The 14,523-nt window shown below is 42.9% G+C and overlaps 1 protein-coding gene across 1 annotated transcript in view; it reads left to right on the top strand.

Moving 5' to 3' along the window:
• CNOT6L (CCR4-NOT transcription complex subunit 6 like) overlaps positions 1–14,523 on the top strand; it is a 34,440-nt gene that overhangs the window by 9,266 nt on the left and 10,651 nt on the right. Inside the window, exons 2-6 of the mRNA XM_059826799.1 lie at positions 11,240–11,361; positions 11,831–12,017; positions 12,494–12,579; positions 13,035–13,124; positions 13,943–14,011. Coding sequence (XP_059682782.1) covers positions 11,250–11,361; positions 11,831–12,017; positions 12,494–12,579; positions 13,035–13,124; positions 13,943–14,011 — 544 coding nt within the window. The 5' untranslated portion in view covers positions 11,240–11,249. The remainder of the gene's footprint in view (positions 1–11,239; positions 11,362–11,830; positions 12,018–12,493; positions 12,580–13,034; positions 13,125–13,942; positions 14,012–14,523) is intronic.

Raw genomic sequence — 14,523 nt, 5'->3', positions numbered from 1 at the left:
TTCCTGAATCCATACCTGCCTCTTCCGCATACCCACTGCATCTGTGTTCTTGCTTTAGACCCTGTTTCTGTAAAGCAGCACTGTGCATGCTACCCACTAGTGAGTGGCGCTTGGTAGGACCGGGGCTTCTGACTGTATTTCTCTTTAACTTCCTTTCAGAGATCATTATCTTCTTTGCAGGGTCATACAGCACTTAGTGTCGCGAGTACTTGGACAACCGCGCACCTCAGTGCCTTGAAAGCCAGCGTTAGTGCCGCAGCTCTTCCGACAGCGCCCAATGGCTTGCGTAACTCCGAATCCGCAGCGAAGGACCGTGACCAAAACTCAGTGTCACGGGGAGGGAGGGAGGACCATGAGGAAGCCTTTGCAAACACAAACATTAGGGAACTCTTGAATTAACTTCTCGCAGGCTAGCATATTAAGAAATAGCAGAAAACTGACCTGTTCGTAAAACTTCAGCAAAAATCGCCAAAAGTATTCCCTGGTTAGGTAATGCCCGTGCTTTAGATGAAATCCCTTCGAGGGGCTGAACAGAGGAATCCACCCAAGTTCAACCTATCTTCTGGCAGAGGAATGAGCGCACTTCATGTCAGCTCTCGGCCGTGCGCCCTGCCAGCTAACATGTACATCAGCGTTTGTTCCTGTATGGCCTACTTCCCTCTAATAAACTAAATATTACAGTGATCATTCTGGGCAACAGAATTAGCATTCTGCTAATTTAGGTTTGAAGAGCAGGATACCTCCTGCACTGGGTAGCATCTTGACCCGCTGGAGCTCATAGTTCTTGTGTGTCTTGTTGCAGTCAGATTTCATAGATGCTCATATTTTAACTTCCAGATATCCACATCTCACTTGTCTGTTAGAGCTGAATTTCCTGCTCCCCGCGGAGACTGTCTTGGGTTATTGTTGCTGTAGTTTCTCATTTTCCACCTTGCTGGAACGTAACTGGAAGAGTATATGTTACTCGTCAACACTGATTTTAAAACTAAACCTAGCATTTGGAAGTTTAAGTATGGCATAAATGCACACAGGAAAGAGTTGGATAATCAGATACAGAAGCAGCTGAACTAGCTATCTTTCAATATCCAAATAATATGCTTCTCTCAGGCTATCAGACAAGCTTTTTTACTTCTTGAATCAAAAAGAGGTAAAGTACATTTAAATAGACCCTACCAAGAAAGGGGTTTATGCCTATAAACGGCTTTATTTTAAAGAAAGAGATCCTTTCTCTTTCCCCTCACTCTTCTAAGCGTACAAGCCTAGCTACTTGGAGCACTAGTGCAGTATCCTGTGGCCTGTTGAAACTGGGCTGTAACATGAAAAGGCTAATTTATTGTGCCAGCAATTGCAAAACAGCATTGGTGTGTGCTTTTTCCTCTGGCTTCCCCCCACCTTTTCTTTTAAAATCTTGAGTTTTGACTCATCCAAATCTACCTGTAGTTGAACAGGGCAGACCTTGTAATTTTAAAGGTATCTGAAGTTTGTTTTATGGTGCAGATTTCCCTGTTGTTAATTATTGCTGCCAAGAACAGATTGTGAGCGATAAGCTGGCCGTTATCTTTCTATCATATAGGGAGAGTAGCTGAAGTGCTGATGGGCTTTGCTTATTTTCTTAAAGCGTTGGCAGCCTACCACTTAAAGGGTAAGATAATGTCGTAGCCGTGGAAATAATCTCATTCGTTCTTTTCTCCTAGCGCAAACTTTTCTTTGAAGGATGAAAGGTTATTGATGATTCAAGTTGTATTTTAAAGAAAGGAAGAAACGTTCATTGAGAAGACCGCTTCAAAGTTGCTGCAGCGGTGTGTGTGAATTAATGATTCTGGTGTAGTTTTGCTCAAAAACCAGGTCGATAGCTGACTTCTCTCCAGTTATTGATCCTGAGGAGTTGAATGAGACAAGGTGTTGGCTCCCGGCAACTTGATCAGGGTCTTTATCATTTCTAAGCGAGTGACTGAACGAGCAGAGGTGTCGGATTCAGCTTGTCAATAAAACAACTCTTTCCCTCGAGGCTCAGAGGGATGCTCACACAGCACACCGCTTTAAGCTTGCTCATTTCTTGGTGTTGAGAGTTTTCCGTCTCCCGGTCCTATCGCTGTCAAACTGGTACCTGGAAAACCTCCTGCTTTAAGTTGCATCCATGAACGGCTGCTTTTCTTCTGTGCCCACAGCCCAGGACAGCGTTTTGTCTTGATGCTTGCTACTGATCTGGCACGGGCTGCTTCCTTCCCCAGACTCTCATTGACTTCAGTTCTTAATCCTTTAAGCCACTCTGTCCTGTATCTCATTAAAAGACCAGTGGTCTCCAGGGGCTGGGGTGGTATTGCAAATGGGTCATTTCTTTGAACGAGCGTGGGATGCTTGTGAAAATAAATGTACTATTTAAACCATCCCTTTGGGATCTTCTGATTAGATTTATTTACAGGCTGTCTGTTGACATTCTTCTTGCCCTGTAATAGATGACCCCTTGTACGCATTTCTGTTAAGCAGAGCTTTGCTTTTGAGGAGCTACCTGCCCTGTGTTTGCTTGTAAACTAGCCCCAAAGAGCTCCTTTGAAAGCAGTAAGTATAAACAGCATCTGCAGACAAAGGCAGGTATCACTCTATTACTTGATGCAGATATTCAAGAGTTGTCATGTACACAATGAGAGGTAACAGAGCTATTTCAAACAGAGCAGAAACTTCTTTTGGAGCAAGGACTGAAATGTTAACTAAGTACAGAAATTAGAAGTAATGCTACATAGTACTTCCATGCAGTAAATAGTTCAGCTGTTCTTGTAAGAGGGGGTGTGACATAGAGGAAAAGGAAGGGTGGAAACCTGGATATTCTTGTGTTACCTGTGATTTAAGGAAAGACTCTGTACTTCATTTAGAGGAGATGAGGGAACAGGGGGAAATAACTAGTGGGTGTATGTCAGTAGGACAATTAGCATTTCCATCAAGTGAGTGCCAGTTGGCTCTAGAATTGATTGAATACAGCTCATTCCCTCCCTTCCCACTCCTCCCCTTGGCTTTTGCTGCTTTTCTCCAGGGTTTGCTTCCATGACTTCTCTATGCTTCTCCAGGCTTTTACGGTCTTTGTTGAAGTGATAATATGAAGCCCCCTGAGATCCCACCGCCACTGGATTTACTATCAGCTGCAGGTTCTTGGTTACCTCTTGCGTTTCACTATTCCCACCCCCAACCTGAACTTCCCTGTGCTCAGGCTTGTGCCCTATGTCGAGACAGGCAGGGGAGGCGAGAAGCCTTGCAGGATGTGGTTGCTGAACGTCGCTGCAGCCGATCGTACATCTTGTTTCGCTTGCCTTACAGGGGCTCCACAGCACACGAGCAGCTCTGCATGAGCTGAGCCGGTACCCCAACCAGCGTGCGGGGCATAGGCAATTCCTTACTGGAAAGGAAGAAAGCTGTGTAGTTAGGGTAGCAGTGACTGTGTTTTCAATCCCTGAAAACAGTCCCTTTCTACAACAGCCTCTAGCTGTCCCTATGAACTGCTGCACCTCTCACACGATGAGGAGCTCACTGATGAGCAAAGAGAGGATTTTCTGTGAAACCAAACATGCGAAACTTAAATAGCCTCCTCTTGCTAAGCCTAATCTAAAGTACCACGTGGAATAAAATCTAGAGCAAGGTCTGGACCAATTCCATCGTATTGTTGCTCTGCTTGTTGTTGACATGTCCTTTTCACCACACTTCTGGGTTCGCTAGCTGGAGTGAGTGAGCACAAGTTCAAAATCCTGCGTGCAGGTTCTCCCGGCGTTGCCACCTCTCTGGTAAGGACTGCAACATTTTCCAAGTTGTCAACCAAGTTTATCAAGCAGTAGCGCTCTCTTCCCGACCCTGAAGTTACTCCATGAAGATGCCTCCTGTCTGTGCAGCCTTGTTTCAATCCTGGTGAATGGCTGTGAGTTTCCCTTGACCACGGCAAAAGTAAAATTGCCAGGCAGGGGCAGCACCACAGTAAGAGTCGGTTCCCTTCTGCTTCTCAGCACAAACATGCCTTCTGACCAGTTATAGCTTAGAGGAACAGTTTTTCATCCTCTCAGCATCAGTATAGAGATCCCACTACTTAAGTCTTCCCAATTCTGCTTGTTTTGCCTCCATCAGCTGCAATATAAATTTATCTTCCTTGAAGGAGATCTGCCTTGTGATAGGTACAAGGAAGGACTGTGAAAATTGCTTCTGAAGTTTATTTTGTTGAAATATTTTCTACATCTAATATTTCTCTTGATCATGTAGAGGAGGTGGCAGTTTTATTAAAACATTCACCTTGCAATATGTGTGAAGACTCCCTAAAAGTTTCAAGTTAAGAAATTCATGTACTGAACCTAAGCGTAACAAAGATGTACTAAAGCAAGTTTGGTTTTAGATGCGTGACTGATGTGGTTCAAGAAAACCCCCATATTGCCTTGCTGTATTTTTAAATGAATTAGCAGATGTGAGGAGTACAAGCTGATGTAATTTACCAACAGCATTACAGAAGTAAGGTCCTGTTTCTTTCCCGCTTGGAGCCCAGATTATTTAAAAAAAGCAAACTGGGCTGAGGCCCTGTCTACAGGTTACTATAGAGGCAGAGTTACTGTTGCTACAGACTTGAAAGGAGATAGAAGTAAATGACCTTTAGTGCTCTAGATTCCACAGTTCTCCCAACCATGTGTTTTTGGACTCTGTCTGCCAAAGAAGAGATTGCTAGTGCGTAGAGATCAGTAGTCCTACTGAGTTCATGTAGAGGAGCCCTCTACACGGCAGAGTCAGTGTGCCTTCTCGTGAGAAACAGTTGTCTTGGGTGGATGATAGGAAAATAAATACATCTTTTTGCAGATTTATAAAACAAAATATTTTTTCAGTTGTACTTGTGGACTTCATCGTTTGTTGGTAAGCTTGAAATTTTGGTTCTTATTCCTTAGATTTAGTATGAATTTCAAATTTCATCTTGTGCCTTGCGATTTATTTCAACTTACTGTTTAACAATCCCCCTGTTGGTAGGATACTTACTTGTGTCCAAGTAGTCTCTACTTATGTGCTTTGATTATACTTCCCTCAAAGATCGTTTGACATCTCAGTATTGGGAAATGATAGTAACAAAATGCTTATTTTATCTTTTTAATAAAATATCATGATCAGGCATTTTTATTCATTTGAATGATAATCTCTATTCCCAATCAGGTTACTTGGAATAAGAAACCGAAAGGAGACAGTACCTTTGTTGGCAGACTCGCGGTGCTCGTTGGAACTCTTGGTAGAGACAGCATACACAGAGGTGGTTGAACATGTTCCTGCAGGAAAGCACAATGAAGAAAATTCAGACCCAAGCCAAAGACTATCAAAATTCCCCATGCATATTTTCTTGCTAGTATGTATACACTAGATACTATAGATACTGATATACTAAGTAGTTTACCTTAAGCTAACACATATATACATATCCTAGTTTTGTTTTAAATCACTTCAACATACTTTTAAACAATCACCATATTTCCTTGATCTTCATTCCCTCCCAAAGTACTCTAAGTAAGTTTTTGTATTTGTGGGTATTGACTGTTCTTCCCCTTCTCCTTCGGGAGGCTTGAGATGGGGAGATTTTTGTCATACACCCATAAAAACAGAGCGAGGTTATTGCAGACGAGTAGCCTTCCTCTCCTCCCTTTGCAACCATTTAGTCCTGTTTACAAAATACATAGATAAAAATGGCTCTGTTTTCCAGCTTGCAGTCCAACTTTCCAACATTAAATAACATGTGCCTGTGTATATACACGCGCGCACACACACGCTCTGGCCTCGTCAGCCAGCAGGATTTTTAATTCCTGGGAGGGATCATCATATGGAAGTGGATGGACAGTAAGCTGTTACTGCGCAAAAGAAGGAAGAATGATTCAGGGCCGTCTGCTGGATAGTTTTCAAAACGCTTTGGCCATTTGACTCATCTATATACAGAGACTGGGGGGAAAAAAAAAAAAAAAATCACAAGAATGTCACTCTGCTGGAGGCAAGGATTTTGAGTTGTGCCAACACATCCATGAACATAGGGCTGAAGCACGACGAAGTTGCAGCTCTTTTTTATTTCCTTCCTTGTTAGAAACAGACAATTCATTTATGCATTGAGGTATGAAAGAACTTAAACGGAACAACACCTTATAGTCACTGTAATTTAAGAAATGTACCTTCTAGCCTTTCTGGGGAAGGGACTGGTCATTATTTTGCAGCAGCACATAGGTCTAAGGGACTTGGACCTGTCTGGCTTCAAAGTCCTCCTGCAACATAGATGCCAAATAATCTGGGCAGCTTTGAGCAGGCTTTCTTTTTCTGCTGAACATACATTAATCCTTCTGTTTGATGGGGGATATTTGCCTTCGGAAGAAAAGATCCGACTTAATTAGAAATTACAATCATGCAGTTCATCTCTTATAGCGACCCTGAGATAGTTACTTCGGTGTGTTTGGATGTGCTGTGCAATGGAAAAGATTTTCTATGTTCACAGCTGCTGTTGATTTCCCCCACCCATACAAAAAAAAATACACTATGAGTTAAGAAATTTCTTAATCCCTAGCATAGCATCCTTTTTTCTCTTGTTGTATTGATGGAATTTGTAGAGCCTCCTTTAGTTTTTCCCTAAGACAAATCAGAGTTTATATTTCATACTGCTAACTACATCCTCCCTATCCACATATTCTCCACACCTGTATAATTTGAGAAGGTCTTAGATAGTTAAGTATAGAAGAAGTGCTCTTTTCTGTTACTACCTGGTTGTCTGAAACGCCGAGTGTGCAGAAGCTCCCGTTGTTTTTTGCCCCAAAAAAACACGTCTTCAGAGTAAAAGCCTGTGGCACAGCCCGATAGCTTAAATCTTTCTTCTTTGACACTCTTCACACCCTCAGTACTGTTACATTACTCCCTTATTTTTTGGCTTTCATTGACAGTCAGTGTGCCCTGTACACAAAAGCCAGCAAATATAACAACATATAAAAAAACAAGTGCAAAAAAAAGGCAGCCACAAACCTAATGCTTGCAACACTTCCAAACCCAGCAACCTCCCCCTGGCCCTTTTTATATACAGCTGAGCTAGAGCTGCTTAAGTTCACCTGAGACCATACTTAGGGTTTCAGCTGAGTAACCCTGCTATGCCAGTCATCTCCAGGCTTTTGAGGATGGACTTGTAGCCAAAGAGTTAGTGCATAAGCACGACGTTGTTAGGAACTCCCAGATTTCAAAGTTTGTTCAGAGCTTAGATATTGTTTGTACTAATGCACTGATGTTCTCATATTCAGGGTTTCCTTTGATTTACACAGTATGAGGGTCATGCTATTTAAGTTTATATGGTTAGATTTGAAGTGGAGAGCAAGTTTTAGTAGCTTCAAAAGTTTTCCAAGGGAACTCTTCAGAAGAAAAGCTGGCAAGAATTTTTTTTTGGTCCCACTTGAAAAGCAAAGAAACTGAGTGCACATATTCTGCTCATGTCACACCTGTGCTTGCTGAATTTTAGCAAAGGCCTTGCTTGAACCTGCAGGGTGCAACTCTGCAACAGCTCAAGCTGACCTAAGTCAGTGCTATTTCAGTTCCCACATCCCTCACTGGGTCTTCCTGCTTTGTTCCTTGCGACAACGCTAATATGCCTCCGATTTGGGAGTTAACTGATTCAGGGAACTCGGTGTAGCTCCCTGCAGACCGAGCAAAAATAGGTTGGGATTTTTGGATACTGGTTTAGTTCCAGGACAAGCAGAGGGAGAGATGGGAATGATAGGAGATGGGAACCGAGGCAGAATTCATTTTTGCTTCAAAAAAAAACATGTCGTGGCTTTCAAGTCTTGCTCAATGTTGCTGTTACGCAGAAGGAAAAAAAAAAGTATATTTGATTTAGGTTTGTTTTCCCTTTTCTGTAGCTCTGGAAATCACACTGATGCTTGTTTGAGTCACTACTATTTCAAAATAACATTAAAGTGACTAATATCTGAAAAATGTGCGTGTCGTTTGCCTCGCAGTTCAGGGCTCATTTCATTGGAGGGCCTCCGACTGCCGCAAATTGCTTTAAATTGGCAGAGCACTTCTCATAACGAGCGATATTTCAACATAATTTAATTGGGTTCCTTGCCAAGGAGGAATCTGTACTCCTGAAGCTTTTGGATGGTATCACCTGGTCAGTGGTCATCCTTTGGCCTGTGGGCAGGTATGGATGAGTATGGGATGACTCAGATAGTCTAACCACCACGGTTTTAAAGACTTCATCACCAGGCCCTGCGATATTTGTCCGACTTCTGCCCCACTGTGAGGAGCAAAGCTGCTGGGGTCTGGCAGCGGGAACGGCAAGCCCCGCTCTGGTTTCCAGCGAGGCTGCTCAGCAGCTGGGGGAGACTGCTGCCACTTCAAGGCTTTGAATCAACGTGCATGCGACAGCAAGGACCCCTGGCTGGACTGAGCCTTCCTGAGCGGTTAGCCAGCTGTGTCTGGCTTGCGAGGAAACGGCGAGCAGAAATACAAATAATTTCCCGCTGGCTTTTTTACCTGGAAATGCACTTTGAGAAACACATAGGAAGCAACTGTGGCCAAAGCTTTTGCCAAGCAGTATGCAAGGCAGGGAGGAGTTTCAGTATACAGAAACAGAAATTTAAATCTGCCTGCATCTGATATTACTATAATACTATGCTGTAGAAAACAAGAATGTGAAGACCCGGTAAGCACAGCGTGCTTCACAGAGCACTCACCCAAATACTGATGCTGAGTATTGCACAGCAAAGTTTGCAATGTGCTAGGTCCAGATGTGGCAGAAGTATGGGTTGTTTTAAGATATGACAGATTAAAAAGCAAAATGAAGACCCATCCTGAGTCAGTTCAAAAGTTTGATGATCAAGACTTAAAGATCCAAACAACTCCCTTCTGCCATAAACGCTTAATCCTTCATTGGTATTCTGCTTGATTTTCACCACCCAGCTTTTTGGTTTCCCCCTTATAGTCTTCAGTATGCCTTGCGGATCAAATAAATATTGCCAGGTAATGAAATCTCATTTTCTATTAAAGGATCATTGCAGGTAATCCTGTAAAAATGACTTGAGAGCTTTACTTGCTGCAAAACTAGCTTGCAGACTCGCTCTGGTTATGCCGTGTCTGAAATGCTAGGACTGTGGTCTTGATTCGAGTGTGTATCACGTAAAATTTGTATTGAGCAGTATGCTAGATAATACACTCGCTGCTACTCGAGGCAATTAGGCTTTAATACAAAGTGCGGTAGTGTCGCGATGTGTTTCCTTGCAGGCGTTGGGACTGGGACCGGGACCGTGCTCTCCGCAGCTGGCAGGGACTGCAAGCTCTCCCAATGCCCCCGTCTCGGCAGCGAGTCACGGCTCTGCTGGATGTCCCTGGTCGGCTCCAGGGGTCTAGCAAAATCCAGGAAGAGCCGTGTCAAGACTCGCTGGAATGTGGATTAGTTTCATACATGTCTAAGGGCAAGCATGCCCAGGAGAAAAGGTGAAATACAGCTCTTACGGCTCCCGTCAGGGGCTGTGAGGAATCTGTTCTTGGGGCCGGGGCTGCTCCCTGCTTCTGCACGTGCACGTATTTAACAGTGAAGATAAATCCAGCAGACCCCAATCACCGGAGATTTAGCACTCCCGAAGCATAGCCTGTAACTCTGTGTCGGGAAGTACCGTTCCCAATTTTTGGGTTCTGAAATGAGGATCGAAGGATTTCAGGTCTAATCCCGTGTCCTTAAGTGATCTGTTTCATTCATTGCCTCGAACTGAATTGCTGCATCTGAGCAGCGTGAGCGCAGAATCCTCTTACCCTGTAGCTTTCCTCGCCGTATGACTTCACCTGTAAATAGAAGTTGTCTATAATTAGACGTGGAGCTCGCATCTGCCCTGCGCGTGCAACAGGGAGCCTTAATTCAGCGTGAATGGAATTTCCTCGGGCGTTCATTGGGGAAGGAAGCACCAGACCTGTAACTGAGACCCTTCGCAGGGGACAACTCCTGCTTCTGTGCAATGCTGGAACGCTGTTTTGGCTATCTGCATCAGTTGGAAAAAAACTGCAGTGCTTGAAGCTCGTAAACGGGACGTGCGATCCTGAACTGGTTTCCTCAAAGTCTTCACAGTTTTCTGTCTTGTCAGTTCAGCAAACCAAATGAGTTATAGTTGTTTTAAGAGCTTCACAGCTATTGCAGCCAGTTGTAGTAGAGATGTATGTATGAGGGAAGAAATGCATCCTGTAGACCAGCTGCTTTGGATTTGTATAAAATCAAGGTTTGTGTATTTTGTGTGTCTGGGGAGGAAAAGACCAGTGAACAGCAAATTCAGCTAACCTTATGTTTTTAAACAAAACAACCTTTCTCCCCCTCTGCCCCAGTCTTTCTCAGCACAGTAGTCTGGGGAGGTACGGAGGGAAACTCCTCCCATGTCATCACAAAAGTGTATGTTTTTTGAACGGGACATCGGAGCTCTCCTCTGACAAGAATCTGGAAAATGAGATCAGTTGAATTTGTGTGTGTACAAGCTCACCCTTAAGGCATGAGTGCATCTGATACTAAAGTTTTGCACTGGGCTGAAGCCCTGTATGCATAAGAACAGCTAATGAGAATTTTACCTGAGCTTGGTTTATGTCTCCTAGGCCATTAGGATTAAAAAGGTCTTGACTGATAGTGAGCATGAGACAACACAAAGCAGAAAAGCTAGATAGTTAATGGAAAAATTTAGCTAATTCCCCTTCAGACTGCCATTTCAAGTCTTGTATAAGCACAGTGCCAAAGTAGGACTTTGTATGTTGAAAATAGTTGCTGTAAAAGCAAAGAGAAGAGCCTTCTCTTCAGTCGTTTGTTCCCTGGGAAAACTACAGGAGGGAGCAATGCGTGTGCTTTCGCCATGAACAGCAAAATGCTGTCATCTTGTCTGCAGGTTCTGCACACAGCAAATAACTCGGCGATGATGTAGGTTATGCTTCGGTCTGGGGGATAAACTAGGAAATCCAGAAAGTCTGCATCGGGGCAGTACAAGGTAACATTGCAGATGACTGCAGAAAACCAAACTTTGTAGGAAGAAATGCCCTTTTCCGTTACGGGCCTGTATTCTGCGAAGGTCTGAGCACCTGCTTAACTCCATGCACTGGGAGCAGTCGAGCTGATGTCAGCACAATATCTGTTGTACATAAACTCCAGGGCACGTGTTTTTGCAGTGTCGCTGGGGAAAGTAATCTCCTGGCAGGCTAGAAATGAAGAAATGTTGTTGAGTGGCAGACGGTAACGGTTGTGACGGTCTTTCAGACTAACAGGGATGCCAAAGGAAAAATATGATCCTCCAGATCCTCGCAGAATTTACACCATCATGTCAGCAGAAGAGGTAGCCAACGGGAAGAAGTCGCACTGGGCTGAATTAGAGATCTCGGGTGAGTTGATTTGGTTTTGAATTTTGGTTCGGCGGAGTTGTTGGTGCTCCGGAATCACACCAGATGCTTTCAGATAGGGGATCCTATTGTGAAAACAGTTTTTCTGAGTTGGGGGAGAAGGAGTAACTGACTTAGTAGATTGCCTTCGAGCTTGGCTGGCTCAGGTTCAGCCCAGTTGATTTAAAACACCGACTCAGATTGGACATGAGTTTTTGGGTAGCACATCTGCTTCCCTAGAACCGTACCTCTGTCTCTGTCCTTTTAAATGGGAGGGTTAGGTAATTATTTAAAGTCTGCTCGTAGAAAAGATACACAAAGGTATCTTCTGCAAGTGTCGCTGAGTTTTCCACTGAAGTGGTAGGGTTTCCGCACTGGAAATCCCATATTCTGAAATCCCCCATAGTTTGTATCGGATGGTTTGAGAGTGCAAACCTGACTGAAGAGGTGGTTCTTTGCTTTTCTTTTTTAGGTAGAGTGCGGAGCTTAAGTACGTCACTTTGGTCGCTGACGCACTTGACGGCTCTGCACCTCAATGACAATAATCTTACTCGCATTCCACCTGATATTGCCAAGCTTCATAATCTGGTTTACCTGGATCTGTCATCCAACAAACTCAGAAGTTTACCAGCAGAACTAGGAAACATGGTATCTCTCAGGTGAGAGAAACTATTCTGGTTAACTTTTCAAAAATCTATATTCTGGGATTGGGACCAAGAATTTTATTTTGCTTTCCATTCTTGTATTTAAAGTAATTCTGAAAAACTCAAGACTGGTGCAAAGCTTCAGTTCTAATAATTACTTTTGGGTTCGTGACCCTTCTTTTCTGATCTCTACAGATACATGTCTGTAAGTTCTGTAGTCTTCTGCTCTGAAACATTCTTTGAGACTTGGTGATTGCCTGCTGTTTAAATTCTCCTTGATTTAATTTTGTGTTTTGGGGGTTTTGTGGCTTTTTTTTCCCCTAATGAAAGTATTTCGATCTTGCTTTGAAATGGGGAGATTGGCATATCTTTCCATCATACAAAAAAATTCGGGGTGAAAAGTGTCATCTTTGAAGAGGAGCGGCATATAGCGCTTTAAGAGTTTTCTTCTGAAGAGATACTCATCAAAAGTGTTTTTGCATTTGCTGCAGGGAATTGCTTTTAAATAACAATCTGTTACGGGTTTTGCCTTATGAACTTGGACGGCTCTTCCAGCTACAAACCCTAGGTTTGAAAGGTGAGTGAGTTCTTTGCAGTTAAATATTCCTAGGAGTACTCTGGAATTACTGAGGGGGCCGGGCACAAAAGCTTTGTGTCGTACCTCAACATTTTCTTACAGTTTATTTGAGATATTAAGCTTGTAGCAAAAATGACCAGCCGGTTTGGAAAACAATGCTTTTCTTTTTAAATGCTATTAAACTTCCTTACGAGCCTATTTCAAATCTCTAGATAGGTAATAAACCCTTTAATCTACTGTATTATTGGTTGAGGTGAGTCGAAGGAAGAAAGTCTATGTGTGCTAGCTATTTCTATAGCACCTGTTACTGTGGTATTCTACAGTTCCAAGTTAAGCAACCTAAATATCTTCTGAGTCAATTTGTCTGTTCTCATTATGGGAGATTTTCTTTGGTTGGAAAGCCTCAAGGAAGTCAGGCAGTTAATCAACCAGTTGTTTTTTTATGCTGTTGGCAGGCAATCCTTTATCACAAGATATTCTCAGCCTCTACCAGGATCCAGATGGAACTCGAAAGCTACTGAACTACATGCTTGACAATCTAGCAGGTGACAGACCTACAAATCTGATTGACAGAAGTGGTTTAAAAGCATGCATTTCTGACAGTATTTGCTGCTAAAGAATCTGAACCACTGAAGGGAGAGTACTTTCTGACTGCTTCTGTGTTTTTGTCAAGTGGTTCCAGTTGTACACACAAACGCACACTCGCACACAGTGGTAGAGGTTGACGTATACTGTCTAAGCTTTTCCCATGTTACAGCCAGTTGTTCCCACTGTTCTGTTTGAAACCCTTCAGCTACCAACAAAGCGCAAAATCTTCCTTGCTGAAGCCATTTTGATACTTTCCACTAGAAATTATAATCCAAATCCAAGCAGAATGTCAAATTTAGATCTAGAAATACCAAAGTGATTAAGAATATCCAGTACCTGACTTAAATCCAGCATCGTGGTTCTGTAACTGAGCTTTCTGTTTTGCCACTTGACGTCTCCTAAGTTAAAACGTTGCAGGAATGATGGATATAGGGTGAGGTTCTTGGAGAAGGGGGGTATAGGATGTCTGAACCACTACAGGATTTACCCCTCCTTCTTCCGCACTATATTCAAGGTGCAGGAACATTTCGGTGGTGCTTCTAGATCTGAAAGCAAGAGACAAGACTAGTCATGACTCTTACAACCGACAAATTTGCTCTCACTTATAGCTAGCCATGTAAATGATTTTTGCCTCCCCTGGAGCATAAAAAGGCTTGGGGAATTGGGGTTGCAAAGCACAGTATGGAACATTATTGTTCAGTGATCGTTTTGACTTAGAAATTGTATCTTACAAATATAAACCCTGAATTAATCACTGCTTTAAATTTTTTTTTAGTTCATCCAGAGCAGCTGCCTCCGAGACCATGGATTACTTTAAAAGAAAGAGACCAAATTCTGCCCTCAGGTAAATCTGTAGTTCTTTTCCCTATATTCACACCGTGATGCGCTGAAAAACTTTTCTTTGGCTTTATTTTCAGAGAAGTCTTCTGCCTTACACGGTTGAGATTGGAAATAGCAATTTGTGTTCATTTGTACTAAAACAATTAACACATGGCTATGCTGTAAATACCATTTTTGTAATTTGAATGGGATGCTGGTCATTTCTTTTCCATGTTAGTCTTTTTCATAACTGTTCCAGCCACTGATGCCCAAGCAAAAGAGCTTTTTGTAAAAAATTCATTACTCAGAAATAATAAGAACTGTAAAATAACTGTATACAAATGCCTTGTCCATATACAGGCTGATTAAAGTGAGACTTTGAGGACTCCCTACCTGCAAGTAAACCCGCGGAGTGCCTGATACTGAAGTTAGTTTAATGCCCTCTATTGTTGCTTTTGGTAAAGTGCAAGAGGGAGCATTTCTTCAGGCTGTCCAAATCCAGTGGCTCTTCTTCCCCTGTGCATCCTGAATATAGCC

This window comes from Gavia stellata, chromosome 19 (assembly GCF_030936135.1).
Source record: "Gavia stellata isolate bGavSte3 chromosome 19, bGavSte3.hap2, whole genome shotgun sequence".
NCBI lineage: Eukaryota > Metazoa > Chordata > Aves > Gaviiformes > Gaviidae > Gavia > Gavia stellata.
The sequence above is the reverse complement of the archived record's forward strand: the minus strand, read 5'-3'. Positions and strand labels throughout refer to the sequence as shown.